This window comes from Cynocephalus volans, chromosome 14 (genome assembly GCF_027409185.1).
Source record: "Cynocephalus volans isolate mCynVol1 chromosome 14, mCynVol1.pri, whole genome shotgun sequence".
NCBI classification, from domain to species: Eukaryota; Metazoa; Chordata; class Mammalia; order Dermoptera; family Cynocephalidae; genus Cynocephalus; species Cynocephalus volans.
In genome coordinates this window covers 100,870,317-100,898,079 of record NC_084473.1, presented here as the reverse complement: position 1 = coordinate 100,898,079, position 27,763 = coordinate 100,870,317, and the positions used below count along the sequence as shown (strand labels likewise).

Sequence of the window (27,763 nt, the reverse complement as noted above, 5' to 3'; positions counted from 1 at the left end):
TCTGTACTAAAGCCATTTATGCTGGAGAGAGTTTTGGACTTTCAATTCTATTTCATTGATATAATCATCCATTCCCAGAACACACTTTAGTAAGTAGTATTATTTTATGTTATCAATGAGTTTATTCCACAAACAAAAGCAAACAAACCAAACAAGAGTGCACCAGATAGATACAGGATATATAATAAATTAATTTAAAGAAATTTTCCTGGCACAAATAATCTGGTAGTATTTATGTTGTCTGAGTGAATAGAGGACAAGAAAGTGTCACAGTTATTTCTTATGAGATGAGCATCAATGTCACAAGACTGTGGTAACAGGAGATGACCACAGAGCAGACTCATGTGGGCACTACTATACATAAGCATTATAGATAAAATGCAGCAGAACATTAGAGGAATAATACACCTTGCAAAGGGGGCCTTATTCCAGAAGGCAGGGGCTGTTTGACATCAGGAAATGCATTTACATTATTCACCAGATTACTAGGTCAGAGGATCTTCTCCTTTCAACAGATGCCTTCACTAAAGGGCATCTCACTTACACTTTCATTAAAAGCCATAAAATGGAAGGAAAATACACACATATAGGACCTATATGAAGACAAAATAAAACGTTCCTATTTGTAACAGAGATAATATTGGCACCTCCCACCTAGAATGGTGCTGCCTGGAGGTGAGGCCAATCACATACCTCCAGGTACACACATGAACAGGATACATAATGCTGTTAAGACAGGGCTTGGAACCAAGATGTGCAGGAAATATTAGTCATTATTATTGTTACTGTTGAGGGACATTAAAGAAGACTTGACATGGGTAGATATAGGTGTTCCTGGAAAGCAAGACAACACTTCTAAGTGTCAGTTCTACAGGAATTAATTTAGACATGGAATAAAATCTTACTTGTAATGAGTTCTTTTTTCTTTCAAATGCGTTCAACTGGTTTTAAATTTCATCTAGGAAAGCAAAGAGAGTGATTTAACTAGAAGTCTGAGAAAGGAAGGTAATGAAGTGGCACTTAGCAACTAGTTTTCCTTAATAAATCTCAAAGACTTGCAATAACGATCAAGGTGAGACTGAGACGGTCCTCAGTGTGTAGCAGGGCACAGTTGATTATTGGAATCCACCTTCTCTCCAAACTTAAAGTTTTTGTTCACCAGGAGAAGGTTGGGGAGCGAGTGGACAGGTGCTCGGGCAGCCCATGGAGGGAGGTGTCCCTGAGAGAGCAGGCAGTCCCTGGCTAGCCAGGCCGAGACCCTGAGAGTGCTTCCCTACCTAGCTCTCCCCGGCCCGCCAGGGTCAGGACATCCCTTGCTCTTTGTCTGGGAGCTCCGTGCTGGTTTTGGGGACTCCACATACCTTTCTGAGGCTCCTTTGCCTTCGGGGCTCACTTGGTGTTATTAGTAGAGAAGTCCCACCTGGAAAAACCTTGTGGGCACTGAGGCTGCTTAAAACCCTCGTGGACTGGAGAAGAGGAAACAGTTCTGGAGGTGGGTGGTGGTGAGGGCTGCACGACCGTGTGAATGTGCTTACTGCTAATGAACTGTTCACTTAAAAATGGTTAAAATGAAAAAAATAATGGGTGAAATAGTAAATTTTATATTATGTCTATTTCACCAGAATTGGAAAAAAAAAAAAAAGTGTGGCGGGAGGGTGAGGCGAGGGGCACGTTGCAGGGCAGGTCTGGTGTCTGCACAGAGCGCGCTACATCGGCTGGTGCTGCCCGGCTAGGCCCAGCCCGGCCCAGCCCCTGCCCCTAGCAGAAGCACCTTCCCTATTTCTCCCCCGCCCCGGGCGCCCCGTCCAGAGGTTGAGGCTGTCAGTCAGGTGCAAGGAGAGCAGATACGCAGACTTTGCTGCAAAGGCGTCCACTGCCCGCTCCCTGGAACTGCGCCGTCCGTGCAAAGGTGGTGAGGCTCAGTCGCCGGCCCCTGCCCCGCCTGGCACCCTGGCCAGACCTTGTCGCTCGAGTGGAGTGGAACCTTGCCCGCCACGTGCCCGAGCCTCTTCCCGGTGCGTGGACCCCACGTTACGATGACGCAGAAGGAGGTCAGGAAGCGGCGGCTAGACCGTCCCGCGCGCCCGAAGGCAGGGGCCAGGGTCGGGCGAGGAACCGGTGAGTGGCAGCAGCGCCCGAGCCACTGTGCTCCAGGCACCGAAGGATCAAGAGGACTCCAGTGCCGGCGCCGTCACAGAACGCAAATGAGAGGGAGGTCACGAGAAAATGGACACATATTGACTAACGTTTTCTTTTTTGAAAGTAGTTGATCCTCCCCCCCCCAACTTCGAAGCTACCTTCTCAGGATAATTTGGTCACGTTCTGCAAAAACATTATTAGGATATTTTAAGACTTTCTGGTGTCCCACATTCTAAACCCATTTTGTTAAGTGTAAACCTTTGGCATATTTGTTCTAACTGTGGGGTTTCGTTTCGTTTTGGGAGAAAGAGCTTGGCTTTCAGATTTAAATATAAATGTCTGAAAATACCTAAAATCTCAGGAGACTGTTTAAAGAGAAAGTGAGTTTATACAGTCATGATTTTGAGGAAATGAGAATAAGTGAGATTTGTGAGAAATACTCCTTTGATGATGTGTGCCCACTGAAGCTGGGGCAGCCCAGAGTCCTGGCAGGGCTCAGGTATTTGGAAGATAACTTGACAGGGACATCACATAGGTCCCAATGGCTCCTGGTTTCATGACATGGCCCTCCCAACCCACACACGGCATGTGTAAGAGATGACACCACCCAGTGGTGATGTCTCAGCTGGACAGGCTTGTCTCAAATCCAGTCCCATCTGCACCAGCTGTGTGCTACCAAAAGTCACTTACCCTTAGGAAACTTCGGCCACTTTACCTATGCAATGAGGATCATAATGTAATTTTACTCATCTCCAAGGGCTGTTAGGATTAAATGGCGTATTATATGTCAATCAATTAGCACAGTGACAGGCACATGGTAAGTTCTCAATAAATGGATGTTACTGTCCTTATCACTGCCATCATGTGCCAGCCGCAGTCTGTTCACGCCCTTGCTCCTTTGCAAGGAGAGCATCCGGCCACACCCTGCTGTCTACTGTGGCCCCCTTGCATTCCTGCTTCTCTGAGATTGGCTTTTTCAAGGTCAAAGGGATGAAACTCAGATATAACGCTTTCTGGTAACCACATCTTAAAAAACAAACTGAAAAAGAACAACCACTTGCATATGGCAGTGCCATGTACCCTTCAGTTTAGCACTGGCCTTTAACAAGGCAAAGCATTTCTGTGCCTCATGGCCTGTGTCTACGGCCAGTTGATCTGACTTTGTGAAAAGACAGTACCTTACTTACCTGGGGGAGGCAGCCTGATACACTACCTTACTTACCTGGGGGAGGCAGCCTGAATTCCATGCATTCCCATTTATTTATAATACTACGCATATAGCTCCCCCCAGTCTGTCCCCTCGGAGTGGTGACCTTGAAAAGGGAAAACCTTCTGCTAAGAAATTTGAGTGTGAGAGCTGGGACCTCAGGACGGGCTTTGCTTCACTCCGCGTTCTTGCCATCTGAGTTCTGAGCCTTCACTCTGATCTTGTTCCCCCTTCTTGTCATGATGTGTTCCTAGATGAGGATAGCAGCCATCCCAGATTCCCGTCCATCGCGTTCGGTGCACACGCTCCAGCAGGGTTTCTTCAGGAAAGACGACTGACACAAGAAATAATCCCGATGCGGAGCTTGCACAGAGCAGGGAAGGCATTCAACGCAAGCCAAGAAGAGCACGTTGGTGGACGCAGGAGGGTGGCTTTAAGGCCCAAAACGCCGTTTCACGCAGTGGACGAAGAGCGTGAATCCAGTGGGGAAAGTGAGGAAGAGGCCTCAGCAAGGGCATCCAGGTGGACAGCTGAGCATGCACACAGCAGGGAACACCACAAGTCCCACAGTCCTTTGCTCCAAAGAAAATAGGTTTATTGTCCACAGACTATTTCTGTGTTTTTCAAGAGTCCATATTCCTGTTATCACAGAAGAAGGATTTTTAGAGTTCAGAAGAGAGCTACTGAGTTTGTGTTCTTGATTTCATTAGATATGTATCTATAAGAGCAGGAAGATTTTTTAGAGGACTGAAAACAAACTCGCAGCCTTACCACATTCTTAGCTGGGAAACCTTTGTAGATCAATTGCCTGTGAGCGACAGAAGTTACTAAGAATTCCTAAGAACTTTCTACCAAGACTGTGCAATCCACATCAGATATTGAGATACAAGCATGATTGGTCAATAATTCACATTGACAATATGCACATGCAGTTTATAATCAAATTAGAACAGAGAGGGGCCTTTGATGTCACCTGGCTCAACCCTCTGTGTTTATAGATAAGGACATCTTGCCCAAGGTCACATGATGGGTTGCTGGCTTCACAAGCCAATTATCCTCCCTCCCACACAAATGCATTCAATTTCGATTTTGATATTCAATATGCAGTTATACCTCAAAGAAGAGGTAAAATTTGTTATAATCTTGCTATTTTTAATCAATAGCAATGATGGGCAGATGTGATATGGCCTATGGGATTAACCTTTGAACAGAGGCCTAGCTTATTTTATAATTGGAATATTTATTTTAAAAACAAATATTAGAAACACAACAGCCATAAACAGACTTTAATAGCAATAACATAAACAACATGTTTTTATTAGGTGTGCATTTGTAGGGTGTAATATTTTGCCCTCGGGTTTGAAATTATTTTCCAATTTAATTTTCCATCCTCATCATCCCCAAACTTGACCTTGAACTTCACACTTCAGCTCACCAATTTTACAAGACTTCTTCATTTTTCCTCTCTTCTTCCCCATTCTTCCTCCTTTCCTCTCTTATGTCTGGCCACCTGCAGGTTAACAAACATTTGTCGGTGTTATTTATTGTGCCAAATGACTAACCTACAATAATCAATTAACCCAATATCTTTTAAAAATCTTTTTTTCATGAATATTCATGAGATACAAAGCTGATTGTCATCCCTCATGCCCATGACCTGAGGGCCAGATTCATACTGGCAGCATGCCCTTTACCACAAATTGTGTTTGTGCCCCGTGTCCCCCTCCCAATTATCCCCAACATCCCTCCCCCTCCCCCTCCCCCCCACTCCAATTTGTAGCCCAAGGAATGCTCTCTCCTTCTGCAAGACCAATGCACTACTGTGATCTTTCTTTCCTTCCTCTCTTTCTCTCTTAGCTCCCACATACAAGTGAGTACACACAGTATCTTTCCCTCTGCGCTTTGCTCATTTCACTCAACATAAGTTTCTCCAGGCTCATCCATGTTGTTGCAAATGGAAGTATTTCATTCTTTTTTATGGCAGAGTAGTATTCCACGGTATATATATACCACAGATTCCTTATCCAATCATCCATCGATGGACATTTAGGTTGGTTCCATATCTTGGCTATTGTAAACAGAGCTGTGATGAACATGGGAGTGCAGGTATCCCTTTGACATGATGATTTCCATTCCTTTGGGTAAATACACAGAAGTGGGATTGCTGGATCATATGGAAGATCTATCTGTAGTTGTTTGAGAAACCTCCATACTGTTTTCCATACTGGTTGTACTAATTTACAGTCCCACCAACAGTGCAGTAGTGTTCCCTTCTCTCCACAAATGCCAGCATTTGTTATTCACCATCTTTTTGATTATAGCCAGTCTACTGGGATGAGGTGGTATCTCAACATAGTTTTAATTTGCATTTCCCTGATAACTAGTGATGTTGAGCATTTTTTCATGTACCTGTTGGTCATTTATATATCTTCCTTTGAAAAATATCTATTTAGCTCCTTGGCCCATTTTTTAAATTGGGTTATTTGTTTTTTTTACTGAGCCTGGCTCTGATCCACTGAGCAGCCAATGTCCTCTGCCAGTGGCCCCAAATAATTTATCCTTTTCATCTTCAGTCCCACAAATCTGACATAAAGCTGTGAGCACCTCTCCTGACCTTAAGCCACCTGCTGAAAGAGACATCAGCCCTAGGAGGGACTCTGCTACAACGAAGTGGAGGATGAGATTCTGGACACTTTCCTATGCTTCCCTCATGCGTTTCTTGCTCTCATGAAGGCTGTACTTTGCACTTCTCTTCTTGGAAACAGCAGGAGGTAGAGCTAGAACTGCCTACTGAATTCCATGCTAGAATTACCACTAAGGCAGGTATGTGGAAAACTTAAGTCTTCAGCCTGGAGTGTCAGCTTCAGCCTGCAGGGACGCCCCCTGAGTACTTCCTCACCTCTTTGGATGCCTGGCACTCTGATCATTTCGATTTTAAAGCAATGTAGGTAGTTAAGCGCTCAGGCTCTGAAGTCAAAGCACTTTTAGCTGTGAGATCTTGGGCAAATTAATTATCATTCCTAAGCTGAAATTTACCAATCGATAAGATTGGGTAATTTATCTATCTCATAGAATGTTCATGAGGATTAAATGAGACAATATCTGTAAAATTCTTAGCTTAGTGCTTGTTTTATAATAAGAGCTTGATCTCTGTGAGCCATAATTATTTAGGCTGAACTATATGCACTGATAAAAGAGAACGTACATTGATTAAATTACATGAAGAGTTGTAAGTAGCTGATATCCGAGACTTTTCTGAGAGGTTGTTTGATAGAGGATACTTGGAGGGACTAGGGATAGGACGTGACAGAAACAGAGAACACTGAAAAGCGTGATCACAACTCTACCCGGACGTGTTTCTATCCAGAATCCCTCAATCAAAAGCAAAACTAGAGATAAGGTCTAGATCTAGATTCACATTTTTCCATTGAAGAACAACCGCATCTTGCTTATTTTTGTGTTATTTTCTCAAAATTATTCCACTTTCCTTCTTTGGGGAAAGTTACCCTGGTGTGTAATTCTAATTTTGACTTATTCCCAAAGAGACATGAATTTACAGGTCCTGCCTCTGTGTGTATCATGATGGGCAGCCAGTGAAGAAAAAGGACATTTGCTGTGGAAAACTCAATGGTGTTTCATTCCTCAGCTTGGAATTTATTTCCTGTAAGAGATCTTCCCTTCAATAAAGTGATTTTCTTAACTTATGGATATTAACTAGAGAAATAAGTGTTTCAGCATTTTCAGTATGGAAAAAAATAGTTTCCAGTATGTTTCACAGCATTCCAAAACTAGGCAAAGTAATCGTTTTTAATAAATAAAGTCAGTGATTGTGTTAGTGTAATATAAGGCTTTCACAAGTATATCTCATGCACAAATAAAGCAAGTGGTTTCTCGCAGTTTTTGATTTTTTTTTTCCCTACTAAACTCTGTCACATATCTTATTTCTAACTCCTCCTGAGAAAACCCAGCAGTGCAGACAGAAGGCTTCATTTTAGGACATCAGTCACTGTTCATTGTTAATGGGTCCATAAGCCAGTCACTCCCACAATTAGCAAATGGCATGTCCTTTTATCTGTGTACAATAATTGACTTAATAAATTCTTTTTCTTTCTGTGACTCTAATAAGCTTCCAAGCCAGGGATACTCAAGTAAGTATGGCAGTTAGAAATCAAATGTCCATTGCCCAGCTTTCTTCAAGATAGGGTTTACTCAACAAAGAGACTAAAACCATGTTGTAGAAGGAACCAAGACAGTCGCGACTGTCGGTTTCCAGACATGGTAATGCAGACCTCAAATCAAACTAAGTGGTCCTAAAATCAAGCTATTTATTCTGTGTTCTAAGAAATCAGTCTTGGATAGAACAGTAATAGCCAGCATTTATAGAGTGCTTACTACATGCAAAAAGCATGATTCAAAATGCTTCACCTACATAAATGCCAGTATCACCCCATCTTAAATGAATGGAAACAGGTTGAGAGAGATTTAGTAACAAGTCCAAGGTTTCCCTTCTTTCAGGGAAGACATTAGAAGCCAGATTTGTCTTGGTTCATTACCACTGACCTAAACTCCCTCCTTGAGCAGAATTGGGAATTTAATAAGGGACTCAGATCTGCACATGGTTTTCTTTCTCACTTGGGGAAGATCCAATGGGAAGAAACAGAGAAGCTCCATCCTGCCAAAAAACAATATTGCTTTAAAATGTGTTAATGCAGTAGAAGCTGCTGTCATTTTGAAAGTCTGCTTTTATAAACTTAAAAAATGATCTGAAAGTCAGATAATGAACAAGTTCGATAATTTGAGCCATTACTTTTTTTTTTTTTTTTTTTGAGGACTCACAAAATGTTTTGCGACTGGTTTTAAACTGAGGTGTTTTTTTTTTTTTTTTTTTTTTAATTTCAGTTATGTGTTGTTTCCAAAGAACTTTTTTCTTGGTTCCCAAGGGAGTCCCTAACCAGACAATCTCCACAGCCCTAGGCACGTTGAAACACTGAACTGTGCTGTTTAGTCTTGATGGAAATAGAAACCAACAATCCCACTGAAAGGGTGGCAGGGTACAGGGAGAATGACTTCGACTATTAAAACATTGACATAATATTTAATCAACTGAGCTAATAGGCCACCCCGCATTCACATAATATTTGAAAAGGAACTTACATTCTTGGCAAGTACTATACCATTAGTTGAAAACATACTATGCTCAGTGTTTTACTAAGAAATCTATACAAATATTTAAAAATTTAATTCTTATAGATAATCTTATTCAGTAGTTATTATTATTATCCCCATTGTACAGATGAGGAAACTGAGTCTCAGGAAAATTTTCACCAAGGACACAAACTAAGTGGCCATATCGTTTAGAGCTGTCTAACTCCAAAGCCACTAACTTTTATCCACTAAGCTGTGGTAACAGCCTTGCGGCTAAAATAGGGCTCCCTACATCCTCATAACATATGCTATCTGCTTCTGTAGAATTGCTTGTTTAACCCAAGTAACTCCATTTTGATCCCTGTCTGACCAGACTACCTCCCCTTCTGCATGAGAAACCATTGACCTTCTCATAGAAACAAAAACAATTGCATTGAAACAGGAGCCATACACAGTGAATTATTACATGGGAACAGGAACTATACGCAATGAAAACTTGTATGCTTGATTGCTTGAACGGCTCATTCTCAGCCTCTGTGACCTAGCTACCTAGCTTGCTTTGTACACCTGGACAAACCCGTGTGCCAATGGGATGTAGTTTTTGCCTTTAAAAACCCTACAAGACCAAGGCCTGATGCCACTCTTCCTTGGTTGCACCTTGGGAGATGGACGCTTACCAGCTGGGGTGAATAAACTGCCCTTTTCTTTACGAGTGGTGTGTAAGTGCATTTCTTTTAGGAGGGAGCCTCACAACATTTTGGAGGCCCCAGTGAGATTCTTTCTCTCATGAGTATATGCCTCCCTGCATTTATCTCCTAGGAGAAAATAGAGAAGCTGTTCCTCTTCTCCCTGGGGGCAGATGGGGCACTTTACTCTCTCCCTGGGTAGGTGAGATCTCAGTAAGGGACAGTGCACCAATGGTTGGACTTAGCAGGAGGCTGGACGCAGCATTAACTCTCCTAGTCCTTGGGCTCCCGAGACGTCACTGGGCCCAGTGGTAATTTGGATTTGGATTTGGGACTTGCAAGTCAATTTGGGTTTGGGATTTGCAAGTCAATAGGGGGTTGTGCTTAATTTGGATTTGGGTTTGGGACTTGCAAGTCAATATGAATTGTGTTTCCGTGTTTCTTGCTCATCTTTGTTGTTATGATTGTTGTGTCTGTGGATATCTTATAGTAATTTTGGACATGGCCACTTGTCTGTCTTTTGTGTGTTGCTAGTTGTGTGTTTTTGTGCATCATTAACTGTGGTCTTATATAACAAATGGGACAAAATTCCTCCAAATAGGTCTATGAGACAACCCCCTTACATACAGGTTTGGATTGATATAATCTCCAACAAGCTGTCATGACTAAAAAGGTGCCATAAAAAAAGTCCCAAGGTGGATGGAAATAGAACACCATCTGTGCTTTTAACTAAGCCTTCCCTTCCAGCTTCTCTGAGGAAGAGCACCCCCCCCCCCCACAGCACCTCCCGTATTCTCTGATGCCTCTGAAGACCCAAGGTGGCTTTAAAAATTGAAAATAAGCTAAGAGTATTTCCTTTAATAATTTCTTCTCCCTTCACTGGAGAAGATTTTAAAATTTGGGGAAGGTTGATGATAAGTTAAACAGCAGTAGTTCATAACAGCAATGGTTTAATCTCTGAAGATACTTTAACCAAAGAAAAGAATTTGAAAAACTGTTGTTGGACTGCTAGATTAGCCCCAGAATGTCAACCTCATTTTTGATTTATTGGCTTTTGTTACTTTACGTCATGCTGACCTTATTGTTAAACAGTTTGTCTGCTTTCTTTCCACTCATGGAGAAAATGGGGAAAACATTACTTTTAAGTTGGTTGAAAGCATTAACTGACAAAACACCTCAGAAAAATGTGAATTAGGGAGCTAAGAAAGCATACTCTGTTCATTACTTTAAAAATATATACAGCCTTATTAATTCCATAGTGTGACAGTTGTCAGAGTCAACATTTAGGTAGATATAAATAAAATATTTAAATGGTAGTGTAAATAGCTTTCAGGGCATACACATAGCTTTTTCCTAAAGAATTGCTCTGGCAACTTTGTTAAAAACCAATTGACCAGAACTATGGGTGTATTTCTGGACTTTCTTTGCCTGTTTCCCATACTCAGAGTGGCACTGCCTCCCCCTGTTGTTCCTCCAAACACCCCTCTCATTCCCCCACCTGATCCCAGAATTCCTTCTTTCTCAGAAGAACTTCAGGGCCTCATCTCCCTCCTGGAGACTGTTTTCTTTACCCACCAGCCTACATGGGATGATGGTCAGCAGCTCCTGCAGATTCTCTTCACATCAGAAGAACACAAGTGGATCCGGAGGGAGGCCCTGAAAATTGTTACTGGTCATGATGGCTGACCCTCTGATGACCCTGTTTGCCTTGAACGCGTGTTCCTCTGTAACAGACATGGGTAGGACCCAAACATGGACCAAGGTAAGGGGGCTCTCGACCTGTATCACCAGACTCTCCTTAGGGGACTCTGCACAGCAGCCCAGAAGCCCACTAACCTATGAAAATAAGTGAAACTATTCAGGGACCAAACAAAACCCCTGCTGCTTTCTTGGAATGCCTTATGGAGGCTTACGGACCTACACTCCTGTGGACCCTGAGGCCCCAGAAAACCGGCGGGTGATAAATATTGTATTTGTTACCCAGTCAGCCCCAAACATTAGGAGAAAGCTTCAAAGACAGGAAGTATTTAAAGGAAAATTATCTGAGCTGGTTGAAATTGATTCAATTTTAATGACAGAGATAGTCCAGAAGAGAAACAAACCAAAAAACCTAGATTTTAAGGATGACTTCCTCAGCCTCCCTCTGGCCAAAATAAGCCAACCTCTCTTTGCCTTTGAATGGACTGACCCTGGGGGAGGATACTCTGGACAATTAACTTGAACTCACCTCCCCCAAGGATTTAAAAATTCCCCAACCTTATCTGATGAAGCCCCTCACCCTGTTTGTTGCTGAGATGTGAGGCATTGCCAAGGGGGTGCTCACCCAAGCCCTGGGACCATGGAAGAGGCCTATCACTTACCTCTCCAAGAGGTTGAACAGTGTAGCCGCAGGATGGCCAACCTGTCTCTGAGCTATAACGGCAACTGCTTTACTGGTAAAAGAGGCTAACAAGACATATGCTTAGTGGCCCCTCACTTTGTACAGACTCTCTTACAAAGTGCACCTGAATGTTGGCTATCAGGTTTTACTTCTATATCAGCCCCTAAAAACCACAGCTATAAATACAGCTACCCTCCTCCTGGATGACAACCTAACCAGAGGAGGGAGACAACCTAACCGGAGAAGTAATATGGAGCCTGTCCATGACTACCTCAAAACAATCAAGACTCTCCAAGGCCTTTGGCCAGACTTGACTGATGTTGTGCCCTGGACAGAGCCTAATGAAATGCTGTTCACCGATGGAAGCAGTTTTGTCTCCAATGGAATCAGGTATGCCAGGACAGCCATGGTAACTTTAGGTCGAGTCATTTGGGCTCAAGCCTTAAGCGAAAGAACCTCTACTCAAAAGGCTGAACTCATAGCCCTAACACAGGCTTTAAAGCATGGAAAAGATAAAACTTAACATATATACTGACAGCGGATATGCTTTTGCCACTGCCCATGTTCACGCGGCCTTATACAAACAGAGAGGACTATTAACATCAGAAAATAAATAAATAAATAATGAAGCAAAAATACTAGCCCTCCTTGAGGCCATATGATATCCAAAAAGAGTGGCCATCATACATTGTCCAGGGCACCAAAAAGATAACTCGTTTGAGACCCAAGGCAATGATGTTACAGATTTGACTGCCAAAGAGGCCACATTAAAACCATGGGGGCCATTTGACTCTTTAATATTCATTCCAGCACCTCAATTGCCGCCGACTTCCTGTTATACTAAAGAAGTAAAACGTGCTAAGATCTTAAAAGCCTGCAACAATGCCATGAGTTAGAAAATTCTGCCAGACCACAGGATTTATTTGCCACAGGCTCTAGGCAGATTGCTGATTAAACGGATACGTCAAGGAACATACCTTGGATTCACAAAATTAACTGAACTTTTAAAAATATTATTACATCCCAGATCTTGATATTGTTACCAGATATGAAATTTGTTCACAAGTAAATTGACAACCAAAATCAAGGCTGCCCATTGGAACTGGAATGCAAGGAACCAACCCTGGAAAACACTGGGAAATTGATTTCACTGAGGTATAACCTGGACGATATGGGTATCGCTACCTTTTGGTGTTCACAGACACTTTTTCTGGATGGGTAAAAGCCTTTCCTTCCAAAACTGAAACCGCTCAGATAACACTAAAAAAATTGTTGTGAGAAATTGTCCCCAGATTTGGCCTACCTGTAACCTTGGGGTCTGATAATGGCCTGGCTTTAACAGCCCAAATTTCCCAATTATTAGCTAAAACATTAAAAATCAATTGGAATTTACATTATATTTATAGGCCACAAAATTCAGGACAGGTAGAACAAATGAACAGGACTTTAAAAGAAACACTTACCAAATTAAACTAGAAACTGGCGAGAACTGGCTGAGCCTCCTTCCCTTTGCCCTCCTAAGGGCTAAATGCACCACCTATGTACAAGGAATTATACCTTCTCTGTTGCCTCGCCTCAGAGATGATAAACTTGCTGAAATCACTAACCATAACCTTCTTCAGTCTATATACGCCAGATTCACCCCTTGGTTAGAGAGACCTACCTACCTACCTGCTTTCTATTCCTAGTTTACTGAGAGTTTTTCCAATTAAATAACAATTTTAAAATGTACAGTGCTTTGATAAAAAGATTTACACCAAGTGGTCAATCTGACAATGTTGTAAAAAGTTTACTTTTTCCTCTTTGCTGTGGTCATTGTGTCCTACACAGAGGCTGGACCTATCTGAATACAGAGCATCAGCTCCACCCATATATAATCCACACAATCAGACTAACAGGGTGGTTTATATATATGGCTCTAGGAAAACCTGCTGTGTCTATACCAACCATTTGGGTATTATTAGAGACAGCCTAGCATTAGTCAAAAAAATACATTAAAAAAGAAAAAAATCATATAGTAATAATAAAAATTGGTTTGAAAATGTTTTTCCTGGTCACCTTGGTTAACAAACAATCAAACTCCTTGTTTTACATACTAAGTACAACAAATTAAGTACCAATGAATTAATGATTTGATTTCTTCCTAAAGAGGAGTTGGGAATGAAATAGAGCTCCCTACACCCTCATAACATCCACTATCTGCTTCTGTAGAATTGCTTGCTTAACCCAAGTAACTCCATTTTGCCCCGTCTGACCTGCAGACCAACCCCGCTTCTGCATGAGAAACCATTGACCTCATAGAAACAAAAGCCGTTGCCTACAAGCAGGAGCCATACGCAGTAAACTATTACATGGGAACAGGAACCATACACAGTGGACTATTACATGAGTACATACACAATGAAAAGTTGTATGCTTGATTGCTCTAACAGCTCATTCTCGGCCTCTGTGACCTAGCTCCCTAGCTTGCTTTGTGCACCTGAACAAACCCGTGTGCCACCAGGATGTAGTTTTTGCCTTTAAAAACCCTATAGGACCAAGGCCCAATGCCGTCCTTCCTTGGTTGCACCTTGGGAGATGGACGCTGGCCAGCTGGAGTGAATAAACTGCCCTTTTCTGCACAAGTGACGTGTAAGTGCATTTCTTGTGGGAGGGAGCCTCACAACATAGCTGTCGTAAAGAATACACTTAGTAAATAAAAAAAAAAAAAAAAAGAATATGCCCTTTGCCACCATCATTTAAATTCTAAGTTTTTTACCAGATCAGGTAATATTTCAAGTCTCGTTTATCCACTGCCCTTTTAGTTTCACTTGATGTTGATGTGCTAACTCAAGCTAACAGTGACTGTGGCCAAATCACTTATTCAGGAGTGTGCATCTTTGGTCAAGTACAGTGAAGTGAGAACATGAGTTATCCTTTAATCTTTTTTAAAAATTTCAATATTTCTCTTCCCATTGTATTTTTTTCTTTGAGCTAGTAGAAATACTGGAAATAGAGCCAGTTAGAAACTTTAAAAATAAATGCTCACCTAGAACCATGGCCCTGGACCAGTTTAAAAGGAAGGGAGACTCCTCAGTCTTTCATTTATTTTGCTTCATCACAGGAATTTTTTTGGATAACTAAGAGCAAGTGAAACTGACTCTGGGTTTCACTGGTGTACTGTTTCACTGGTGAAAGCTGCCTTTGTTTTGAGTTTGTGCTTGTCCTGGACCTGGTTCAGGAGTCAGCTCTATTATCTAACTGTGCCATCTTTAAAAGGGTTTGTGTGTATTGGAGCAGGGGGGATGTCACTGAAGTTCTCAATGTAGAAGTGAAAAACCAACCACTCAGAAAGAAGAAAGGAGGACAAATGTTCTGTCCTCCAAAAAGGGGATATTCTTCAAAGGAGAAGACAAAAGGATAGGTCCTTACCAAAGGATACACCCATGGGAGAGTCACACAGAGCGGGATAGCTCAAACCAGCGTCCTCTGAGCATGGGTTTGGCAAGCAATGCTTGTGCTGCCGCACCCACTCCCCGGAGTGGAATTCCAAGTTCTGAATTTAGACAGTACAGCTGGAATTTCTGCAGCTTCATGAACTCCATGACACATAGAGTTTCAGGCAGCTCTCTGGTAAAAAATATTTGAGCAAATATTACAACAATGAAAATGAAAATTTGAAACGTAAACTACATCTATGTTGAATTTGGGTAATTAAAATTTTCCAGGCAGAAAGAGCAGAAAAAATATTTTGGGGGTACATCAAAAGAGGGTTAGTTTCTTAGTGATTTGAGTAGGATGAATTTGCTGGAGGAGAAAATGGACTTTTGTGATTAAATCACAATGATAAGCCCTTCCTCATATTTAGGGTGGACTCAGGAAATTTCATACATAGGAAGACAATTTTATACTTGAGAAATTATTTGCAAGGCTTAGTGTACTGTGCAGTGTTCTCTTCTAGTCTATAAGATCTTGAAATACCAGACATAAAAAGCCCTGGAAAAATGTTGCTGCATAATGTGCCCTAGTAAGTCCTAAAATGTTTGTGTCTTAGAGCAGTGGTTAAATCTTGGTTTAGCACTACAGGCTCAGTTCTTACAGCTTCTGAACCATTTCCAGGATTGCAGTGAGTGTAGTTTACCTTGCAGCAGACGCTTTCCCAGTAGGCACTGGCCACCTGTCTGGGGATGACCCCACAGCATCCTCCATCAACAGAGAAACATATAAGAATTCAGAATCAGAAGGTGTGGGTTGGATTACTAGCTCCATAAGACAGTAGTTGTATAATATTGAACAAGCCCTTTGACCTCTCAAGTCAGTTTCATATCGTTAAGTTGGGGATAAGGACATGTACTCCACCTACATCATGAAGTGGTTGTAAGATCTGATGGGTCATGAGTTTAGTAAACTCTTAAATATTGAGCCCTGTGTCCATTTTGAGTGAACAGAGCATTTTTGTGCCAATGAAAGAACTTGAGGAGGAAATACAAGTGGATGAGAGCTAAATACAAGTGTAAAATAGAGCTGAATTTGAATCCTATTCTGTGTCTTTGTAACACCTTACTTAGGCAATTTGTTTAACCCTTCCAAGTATCAGCAGAGGGTTTGGCATACAGTTCAGTGCACAATACACTTTTGCTCTCATGCTAGTGATGGTTTTAGATAGTTTCGTAGTTAAAGGTTGAGAAAGGAAGAAGCTTAGAGCCATCCAGGCCCTGTGAAGTCTGCAAAACTTATCAGGCTCAGAGAGACATGAGCATGGGGGCTTCAGTCACATGTCCTTGCCCATGTCTAGGATAACTGCTAAAAGGCATGTATCTAGTTGACAGGCTGCCACCACCAGATTTAGATAACCCAAGTGTTGTAGCAAGTTGTACAATGTGACCCTCATACATTATTACAGATTCTCTGGAATTTATGACCCAACGAGCAATGTATAACCAATTAGTAGTTTGCCTCTTTAGTGAACCAGTGTAAATTCTTGCCGAACACATTTGGTGCCTGCCCTCAACTGCTCCCTTTCTTCCTTTAAAAACCAGCTCGTAACTGCTGCCAAAAAAGAGCATGTACTAGGGGGAAACTGGGCAGGCATCTTCTAGGCTGCAGTCCTAAAACCTGGCCCAAATAAACTCTTTGTTTTATAGTTTTGCCTCAGTTTTCTCTTTTAGATTGACAAGGTGTGTTAAAGAAACGGTTATTCAATGACACCTGTTAAAGCACTGTAAGGCAGACTTTATGCAGGACCATCGTGATAGGTAAAGAGACCATGGCAATGGGGTTTTGCAGTGTGTGTGCTGGGGAGGGAGGGAGATTGGGCTCAACTCCAAACACAGCATGGGCAAGTGGGAATTCATAGCCAAGGAGCAGGGTGAGGGTCAGTGGATGGAAAATTACTAAGAGGAAACATTAGGGGTAAGGGAAATTCTGGCTAAACCAACCTAGCAAGGTTTTTGCTGATTACAGGCCAGGGTGATGAGACATTACCTGTGGGTTGGTGGAGGGTGAGGAACCTGATCAGATATTGAGGATGGGCGGTCCTTGCCAAACTGACTTGGCAGGATTCTTTACTAAAATAGATTTTACAAGGACGTGCACAGATGGGCCCAGGAGAAGGTTTAGGAGCCTGGTGAATGTTTGGTCAAGCATTGAATCTTTGTCAGGTATGGACCATAGAGTCAGACTGCCTAGATCTTGTGAAAAGATTTTTTTAAAAGATAAAATCATGACTCTGAAATATAAAATGAACAATTGTCAATGATTATATTCACCTTATTAATTAATGAGGAACTACTATGAGGTTTCATAGGAAAATTCAAAATCATTTATATGCAGTCAGGAATGCTGAAATGAACTTAGAAATAGATGAAAAAAAGATGAAAAAAAAAACCTTTTTGCATGATGGGAGAGGAAATCAGTTGTCTCTCCACCTGATAGAATCCAGTTTCATGACTATGGACAATAATTATTTGCAACACTATCAGTTTTATACAATTTACAGAGCTGTAATTAGCTAAAAGATGACAAAAGAATTCAAAGACAACAAAAGCCTAAAACAATGGTGATTGGAGCAGATTAAGTTAATCTAGAAACTAGAGAAAGTGAAATTATTTTGTAACGAAATATTGCAAAATTTCACATTTGCTAAAATTGATGAGAAATACTACTACCTCAGAAAGTTCCACTTCCTCTGGCAAAGGGGATAAGACTCATCAAGATTATTAGCCAGGGTTCAAATTTGCATCTCATTCAAATTTGACTCATTCATGCTTTCAATAGATTTAACACTTAAAAAATCCACTTTGTATACGGATCCAGTTGATTCTTTTGAATCTAAGATCAGGAGTGGCCTTCATTTAATTTTTGGTAACTTTGTCAACAAATACCTTGGGACAGTTCATTTTAGTTGTCTGTTTAAATATTCTTCTTACTCCATGAATAGTCTATGTCTGCTTAAGCTGCTCCCAACATTTGCAGAGCTGTCCTAAAATCGACTTGTAAAGTTTTATCTCTCCATTATCCAGACTGTTCATTTTGATGTATTGGAAATAGGGTTGATTTGGGGGGTGTAATTAGCATGGTATCAAATTACAGCTATGTGACATACAAACTCTGGGACCTGAGACAAGTTGCCCTAACTCTTTGAACTTTATTAATCTTTATTTAATATACTGACTTATAAAATGGAGACAATAATATTACTCCTGATGTTGAAAATAAAATAATACATATAAAACCCTAGGCAAGGCATCTATTAAGCCCTAATGAAAAAAAATTGCTAACTTATTCTCTATTTCCCTAGGAAGTGTGTATGTGTGAGTGTGTTTGTGTGTGTGTGAGAGAGAGAAAGAGTTTGAGAGGAAAACTAAGGCACCGACCATATTTTCTTTATGTAACTCATTCACAGAACTCTGAGCTCTTCCTTGAGTGAGTTTTCTGTGTGTGCCCATTTGCCCTGTTGGGATTAGGTGTGGAACAGGAAAGCAAGGCAAACATGGACAATGCCTCACAATTCCTAATACTAGAGAGCTTTTAATTTTTGATAGCACTGATGAAATTGGATCAGTATTGTTTCAATTGTCTTTGATATCTTCCAAGATAAAACACAAAATAAAATATAAGGTCTTTGGTATAAGGTAGTACATGATGACACAAATGAAACCATCATCACTGGCCTGGTGATCTATCTGAGTGCACCTGGAGCTGGAGATCTGTGTGAGTGCACGTGGAGCTGGAGAACTGTCCTTGAGCATGTGGAGCTGGAGACCTCTCTGAGTGCAGGAGGGGCTGGTGATCTGTCTGACAGCACATGGCCCTAATCATCTGTCTGAGAGCATGTGGAGCTGGTGATCTATCTGAGAGCATGTGGAGCTGGTGATCTGTCTGAGAGCATGTGGAGCTGGTGATCTGTCTGAGAGCATGTGCAGCCGGTGATCTGTCTGAGAGCATGTGGAGCTGGTGATCTGTCTGAGAGCATGTGGAGCTGGTGATCTGTCTGAGAGCATGTGGAGCTGGTGGTCTGCCAGCCTATGTTCACTTGTCCTCACATGGTCACACAAGCTCCCAGCTCTGCATTACTTAGCTTCAGTTTATTTATATATTTTTCATTGTTGATTATAATTTCTTCTGTGGTTGCCGACATGAAAAGAAAACCTTTCTAATTTGCACATTTTGATGTATACAAAAGTAGCAAAAAGATTACAATTAACTCTCATGTACTCATTACCAGCTTCAGTAAATATTAACCCATGGCCAATCTTAATTTGAGATATACTCACAGCTGCCATACAGTCAACAGATTATTTTGATGTAAATTTTCAGACATCACATCAATTTAAAGATAAATATTTTAATGTATGTCGCTAAGAAACAGTAAGAATGATATGTTGAAGACCAAATTAAAGCAAAAAGCTGGTAGCACTTTACATAAAGACTGACCAGGAGTTGACCAGAGTTAACAAAAGTTTGAAGGTTGAAATAGTAAATAATTGATGTTGTAATAATTTCCGAATAATAGTATATGTGAAGAGTAAAATTTAAAAGATAGAGCCAAATAGTACACCAACTTACATTACCACCAGGGGTGTGTTTATGTTCTTGTTATTTCACATTTATACATCATTACTTGGTATTACTGAACTTTTTCTCCCCATAGTATACCAGCCATTTTTGAGAAAATGATAAAAGCTGTTTTGGAAAATATTAATGTAGACCCAATTGAAGAGAGAGGATGGATAGAAAGACTTGATACAATAGATATTAATTACCCCAAATAGATCTCCAATATGTATAGAAATCTCCACAGGTTTAATGTGGAATTTGTAAAAGCGATTTTAAAATTTATATGAAAGCACAAAGACTCGGGAATAAACAAGGTACTCATGAAGAAGATTTGGTAAAGGGCCGACCCCGTGGCTCACTCGGGAGAGTGCTGCGCTGGGAGCGCGGAGGCCGCGGGTTCGGATCCTATATAGGGATGGCAGGTGCGCTCACTGGCTGAGTGCAGTGCAACGACACCAAGCCAAGGGTTGTGATCCCCTTACTGGTAACCCCCCCCCCAAAAAAAAGATTTGGTAAAAAACATTATTCTGCATATCAAATAAGCTCAAAGAACTCAAAGTTAGATAAATTAAAAATGATTCACACCTAAACACATCATAGTCAGACTGTTGAAAGCCAAAGACAAAGAGGAAATCCTGAAGCAGCAAGAAAAAAATGACTCATCACATGCACCAAATCCTCCATGAGATTAACAGATGACTTCTCATCAGAAACAAGAATCCAGAAGGAAGTTGAATGACATATTCAAAGTGCCAAAAAAAAAAAACCCCAAAAACCTAAAACAAGACTGTCAACCAATAATTCTGTATCCACCAAAACTATCCCTCAAAATGAAGAAGAAATTAAGACATTCTCAGATAAAGCTGGATGAATTCATCATTAGTATATCTGACCTACAAGAAATGTTAAATAGGGTCTCTCAGGCTTAAATAAAAGGACACTTGACAATAACTCCAACCCACATAAAGAAGTACGGAATAAGTTCCTATTCCAGTGAGAGCAAATCATTGTTTCTTTTATAATAAAAGAGGTTCAACGTAATGCACTGGTTGATCCCCTGGGGTTGGGCACTTCAATTTGGTCCCATCAAAAGAGATTTAAGCACCCAGCACTGGTGAGAAGTTAGTTTTGGTGAAGGAAAATGTGTGTTCCTGAACTCACACATAACTCCTGTTCCTGCTTTCATGACATTTTTCTCATGAAATCACCAACTAATGGCAAAGAAAAGAGGGATGACTGATATCCTGAATTCGACTTCACCTGATTACCAAGAGGTTCTGTAATAGCGGACTTTTGCTGAGTACTAACATGAGATTCAAATGTTCTCCCAGCCTGAGAGGTCCATCCATATTCCTTTTCCCTAGGCCTGCTTGTCACCAATCCTCCAGTCTTCTAAGCCCCTGTTCCCTCCATGACTTCAACCAATTGACCAACGTATGGGATACTGGCTATGTTTGTAAATTATTTCAATAGGTAATTGCCCCTTTCAGACTAAGAGGGTAATATATATAGGTCAAACCTCTAGCCATTGGTATAGTTTCCTTCTTCTATTGTAAAAACAGGCCCATCTCTACTTGTGGTTGTAAAGCTCAAGTAGTCCATTCCCAAATCATGCCAGCATATGGTGCAGAGCTACTAGAAGAGCAATCTCGACTGGCCACAGGGATCTTTTCCTGGGGCCAAATCCGGAGAGTGAGTAAGAGATAGGCATTGGGAGTGTGAGCCACATGCTCATGCATTTCATCTTTTTATAAAGGTTTTGCTCAAGCCTGATACTTTATGTGGTCAGTAAAATTCTAAGATAGCTCCTGTGGTAGGTAAGGCGAATTATGACCACCAAAAGACGTCCACATCTTCTTTTGTGGGGGCAGGTGTGATCTCTGGAGTTTTTATCTGGGTGTGGTCTATGAAGCTGATTTTTTTTTTTAATTCAAAATATTTTAACATTTACTTGTACATATTTGTAGGGTACAGTATGTTGTTTCGATACATGCATATACTGCACAATGACTCACTTAGAGTAGATAGCATAGTTTTATCTACATCCAACGCTGTTAGTCCACCGCTGTTATTCTACTCTCTACCTCTACTTCTTTTTATTTTTATTTTTAGATTCCACATATGAGTGATATCATGTGGTGTTTGCCTTTTTGTATCTGACTTACTTCACTTAAAGTGATGGTTTCCAGTTCCATCCATGTTGCTGCAAGTGACAGGATATGATTTTTTTTAATAGCCGCATAGTGTCCCATTGTGTACTGTGCACCATAACTTTCTTATCCATTCCTCTGCTTATGTATATTAGGTTGATTCCTTCTCTTGTCTGCTATGAATAGTGCTGTAATGAACATGGGGGTGCAGGTGCCTTTTTGATATATCGATCTCAGTCCCTTTTGGTGTGGACCTAGCAGTGGGAGACCTGGGTCTTAAGGTAGATCTATTTTTTGTTCTCCGAGGAACCTTCATACTGTTTCCACAGTGGCTGTACCAATTTACACTCCCACCAGCAGTGCAGGAGAGTTCCTTGCCAGTGTTTGTCATTGTCTGTCTTGTTGATAATAGCTATTCTAAATAGAGTGAGATGATATCTCATTGTGGTTGTAACTTGCATTTCCCTGATGATTAGTGACGTTGAGCATTGTTTCATGTGCCTGTTGGCATTTATATGTTTTCTTTTGAGAAATATCTGTCCAGGTCCTTTGCCCATTTTTTCATTGGGTTATTTGTTGGGTCTTTTCGCTGTTGAGTTGTTTGAGTTCCTTATATATTCTGGATATCAGCCTCTTGTCTGATGTGAGGTTGGCAAACATTTTCTCCCATTCTGTAGGTTGTCTCTTCACTTTGCTGACAGTGCCCCTTGCTGGGCAGAGGCTCTGTAGTTTGATGTAGTCCCATTTGTGTATTTTTGCTTTAGTTGCCTGTGCCTCTGTAGTTTTGCTCAAAAAAGCGATGCCCACTCCCATTCCATGTAGCATTTCCCCTGCGTTTTCTTCTAGTAGTTTCAGTTCAGGTCTTAAATTTAGGTCTTTGATTCATTTTGAATTGATTTTTGTGTACAGTGAGACCATATCTTAATCCCAAGAACCTGTGGATATGTTACCATATATGGCAAAAGGGACTTTGCAAGTAGAATTAGCTTGAGGATCTTGAGATGTAGCAATTACCCTGGATTACCCAGGTGGGCCCGATGTAATTGCAAGTGTCCTTATAAAGGGAAGCAGCAGGGTCAGAAGGCAGGAGAGAAGGTGGTGAGATGAAGGAAGAGGCTGGAGTGATGTGGCCATAAGCTAATCAGTGACAGAGACCTCTAAATGCTGAAAAGGAAACAACAGATCGTCCCCTGGAGCTTCCAGGGGTAACCAGCTCTACTGAGACCTTAATTTTAGCTTCATGAAACTTATGTCAGACCTCTCACCTCAAGAACTGTAAGAGGATACAGTTGTGTTGTTTTTTACCACTAATTGTTTGGTACTTTGTCACTGCAGCTACAAGAGCATAATCCAGCCCCTGAGAATTCCTGTAGATATACACACCCTTCATAATCCCTGGGACTGTGAGCATGATCAATTTTACTTCTGTGATTAGGTTATGCTATATGGCAGAGTTGACTTTAAGAGGGGGGAGATCTGGGGGGGACTTATCTGATCATACGATCCATTTCAAAGCAGTTTTATCAGGTTGGTCACAAAAAGGAAGCAAGAGAGATTCAAAGCCTTATAGGCATTCAGTTAGGAAGAAATTCTCCACTGCTGGCTTGAAGATGGAGGGGGCCATGTGGCAAAAAATGGTGGCATCTGGGAGCTGAGGGTGGCCCCTGGCTGACAGCTAGCAAACATGAAACTTCATCCTACAAGGAACTGAATACTGCCAAAAAGAATAGGCTTGCATGAAAATTTTCTCCCAGAGCCTCCAGACAGGAACTCAACCCAGCTAATACCTTGAGGTTGGTCTGACACGCTGAGCAGAAAACTCAGCCATGTCGTGCCAGACTCCTGACCTTGGACACTGTGTGATCAAGAATTTGCATTGTTCTAAGTCCCTGTATTTGTGGGAATTCATTAAGCAGCAGTTGGAAACCTATACCCTACACGCACCACTTTTATTTGACAATAGGGTGCTGTCTGGCTTGGTGGTTCAGCCAACATACACTTTATGATGGCTTCTCAGAGAGTGTGGGTGCCTGGTATCCCATAATCAGGCACTCTCAGAAGAAATGCGAAGAGAAAACTCAGAAGAAAAGGTTACTCGCTTGGCTTCATCCATAACCCTTAGGGATTCTGCTGTGATTTTTCTACTGGGACTTGCCACTGGCTTTGAAGGGTTTCTGATCTTTCATAGCATTTTAAGCATCATTAAATCTGTGATAACGTAAGGGCCAAGAAGAAGAGCCACTTGGCTTATGGTCTAAATTACGTGGAGTTTTCTACTTCTGTGCATCTCACTCAAATTGGGTAGTTTTGTGAAAAACCAGGTAAAAACATCAGAGAAGCACCTCCAAATACAGCATATATTGACTGGAACTTCCAGTGCAAATGTGACAGTCAAGAGCTGGGCCTGATTGTGATGGTTATGAAGTCGCACCTCCAGTTGAACTCTCAACCCTGCCAGGTTACGTATGCTCAGCACAGGACAAGTGTCGAAACCTGAGACCTGGGACTGCACTATCCGAGCAGACAAAGATGACTCTGAAAACTTTGAAACTGCAAAGCTTCCTCTGGCCATCTTTTGCCAGCAGAAGCAGCCCCCCCTGAACAAGCTTTTCTGCATATGAAAATATTCCAATAACTTTACCTGTGATAGCCGCTTCTCAAGGGGACAATAATTCCCTTCTAGACCTGCTCCATCTTTCTTCAGTGCCTCTAAGACCATAATTAGAGGGAGATCCCAGCACATCCTTGGGTGAGGAGTGCAAAGCTTGGCTCAAGAGGAAATAAGCTGCAAGAGTTGTGGAGCTTTGCTAATTTGTATTAAGAGCAGTCTGGAGACCATGTGTAGAAGTGGTTCTAAGGGTATTCTATCAAGGAGGATAAAATACAACTAGATCTGGCCAGATTATTGACAGGAACACATTCACCTGGGACTCTGTGAGCCATAGGAGGGCTGTTCCGAGAAGCCATGGCCTTCAGTATCTGCATTCCTCTGTAATGCCCAGCCCAGTCCAGCAGTCAAGTAGATGGGGAATGAACATGGAAATCTCACCTTCCTCTAGCTCCTGTCTACCTCTTGCCCGATGGACACAATCAGAAGCCAAGCTTGGGGAGTGAATTTGGAAGTTGAAAAGCAGCAGGTGGGAAGGAATAACCGTCCTGGTAGGAGTAACTGACTGATGCACATGATACTGTAGGGCAGCCCTTACACAGTGGGGCAGGGAGGGACATGCCTGGCACCCAGGTAATCCTCTGGGGCTTCTACAGGTACTCCCCTGACCAATTATTTTTTTTGTGGTAAATGGACAAGGGCAACAGCCATAGCCTTAGAAGGGCACAGGTAAGCAATGGCTCAAAGCCATCAGGGGCATGTCACCCCACAAGAAAAGCCATCTAGATGAGCAGGAGTGATAGGTGATGATAAGGGGAATCTAGAACGAACAACACAGAAGGGAGAGGAGGGGCATTTGTTATAGCCCCAAGACCAGCTACAGGGGAGGGTGCCACGGTTCATCCATTAAACTTCCCCCTGTAGGTCTCCCTCAGAATCCTGGAGGAGCCATTCCCAGATAGGGTGAACTTATTCTACGACACAGTGGATTCAAGTGGTGCAGCAGGTGGACTATAGCAGATCCCGTGGAGAGTCACTCGGACCTTCCTTCAGGCTATCCGTACTCATTCTCTCACCTTCCAGGAGGGTTGCCCATGGACAGCTGCATCCTTCCAGAGGTTGCCCTCGGGGGAACAGACTGCACCACCAACATTTCCTCCCCCTCCATGGGGACAAACTGGATCCAGTGACTCATCCATGTGAAGACAAAAGGACCATCCATCTCACCTCAGCTCAGGACATTTCTGAATTGTTCTGCTTTAGAACATTCATGAAATTGGCCAAGTATTTGTTGCAGCTACATTACAGTTTCACTTCTCTCTGTGCCCAGAAAGGCTTTCCTTAGAGCCTCACAACTGTTGCTTCTAACACTATTGTTAAATAAACCTACTGCACACAAATTCCTGTATTAGAGATTTTTTCCTGGAGAACCTGGCCAGATTGATCTGGATTTGGTAAATTTACTGGAATGAATGAACTTAACCCTCGGTGCCTAAACCATAATAAATATGTATTTCATGGATTAAGAGAAAATTAATAAATACCATTGCATTAGTCTATTTCTGTTGCTTATAACAAAATACCTGGAACTGGGTAGTTTCTACCAAAATGAAATCTATTGCTTACAGTTTCAGAGTCTGGGAAGTCCAGAGGTCACTGAACACATCTGGTGAAGGTCTTCTTGGTGGTGGCTTTACAGCAATGCAGGGGCCTCACATGCCAGAAAATGGTGGCGCAGAGAGAGACTAACCTCTCAAGTGCATACTCCAACCACCATTATTAATCCATTCACTACAGCATGGTTCTACAATCTAATCACCTCTTCAATGCCCCACCTTTCAATTTCCATGATAGGATTTCCCAATTTCTTTGCACTCTCACAGTGGGGACTAAGTTTTGGGGGACACTGAACCCAAGGCAACCATGTAGTTGATTTCTTGATGTATGGCCTACCATAGTGCTCACCAACAAGTGCAATGTTTACTAATAGTTTTTTCTAGAGTCTAAAATAGTGCTTGAAGTATAGCTACTCAATTAATTGTCATTATTATTTTGAAGTAGAACAAGTACCGTTGCTTTACTTTTGAAAAAATAACTTACCTGAGACTACGCAGTTAGTAGAAACATGTGATTTGGGTGTAAAAAATGCAGATTCTGCAGTCGGAACACTTGTATTCAAAGCATGGCTTCAAATCCTACCAGCTGGTGATGCTGAGCGAATTACCTTACTTCTTATGCCTTAGTTTCCTTGTCTATGAAGTGGGGGTAAAAATAATAATAAAAGGGGTAAAAAAATAATATCTATTTCATAAGATTGTGATGATTTTTTAAAATTATACTTAAAGACCCTAAGACAATGTCTGTCACATGATAGACATTCAACTACTATTTATTATTTTTACAAATCGCCAGTTCATTCAATGATCATATATGGAGATATGGTTCCCGTGCTTGTAGGGTCTCAGTTTGGACGTCGGGGCTCTTCCTTCTCTGCCTGGGTTTTCTTCTCTAGTGTTTCTCTAAATTCATGAACTATACAAGGGTTTAATAACAAGACTGCCTCTTTTTCATTAGCTGCTTGAGGACAGTTGCCAACTCTTATTTTTCTTTGTTGCTGTAGAGCCTAGTTCAGTACCTAACACAGGACAGACACTCATATTACTCAGTATTTTAGTGAAGTGATTTCAGTTTTATCTTAAGCATGCAAAGGAGTCACACATATCAAGTTCTACCTCCAATATTACTTAAATTTAAGAATTTTGTAAGTTTCCTGAGAGTGTTTTTTTTTTTTTTTTTTTTTTTTGGTATAAGATAAGAAAATGAGCAAGAGTTTATCTGAAACAGATATCTCATACCAGGGAGGATAAATTAAGTATTTATAATGATAAATATGACTCAGAAGTAACAAATTACGCTCAGAACATGTAGCATTCATCTCTGTACAGACTGTGGGAACAAAGAAAACATGTAGGTTGAGTACAGGGTGGGAAAGTGTCTGTTAAAGGAAGATGAGAGGGCCGAGCCCATGGCGCACTCGGGAGAGTGCAGTGCTGGGAGCGCAGCGATGCTCCTGCCGCGGGTTCAGATCCTATATAGGACTGGCCGGTGTGCTCACTGGCTGAGTACCGGTCACAAAAAAGACAAAAAAAAGGAAGACGAGAAACAGTGAGAATGGTGTTTTTGATATTGACGTGATGTTCAGAGAACCTGTACCTCCTTATATTGCAAATAATCCAATTACGTACACTCTGTGTAGAATGTAAACTAATAGACAAAAATTTGGACAGAATTTTGTGGGAGCTTTCTCAGATACTTACACCTTATAGCTGCTAGCTTATCTTAAGGAAATGTAACAAGAATTGCAAAGATCCAATGTGGAGAAATAAATGCCAAGAAAAGAGGCCGCAAAGT

At 41.5% G+C, this 27,763-nt stretch overlaps 1 protein-coding gene across 1 annotated transcript in view; it reads left to right on the top strand.

The window, feature by feature from the left end:
- Positions 1-3,938, top strand: part of SLC9A4 (solute carrier family 9 member A4) — a 51,915-nt gene extending 47,977 nt beyond the window's left edge. The window contains exon 12 of the mRNA XM_063078692.1: positions 3,601-3,938. Coding sequence (XP_062934762.1) covers positions 3,601-3,938 — 338 coding nt within the window. The remainder of the gene's footprint in view (positions 1-3,600) is intronic.
- The last annotated feature ends 23,825 nt before the right edge of the window (positions 3,939-27,763 follow it).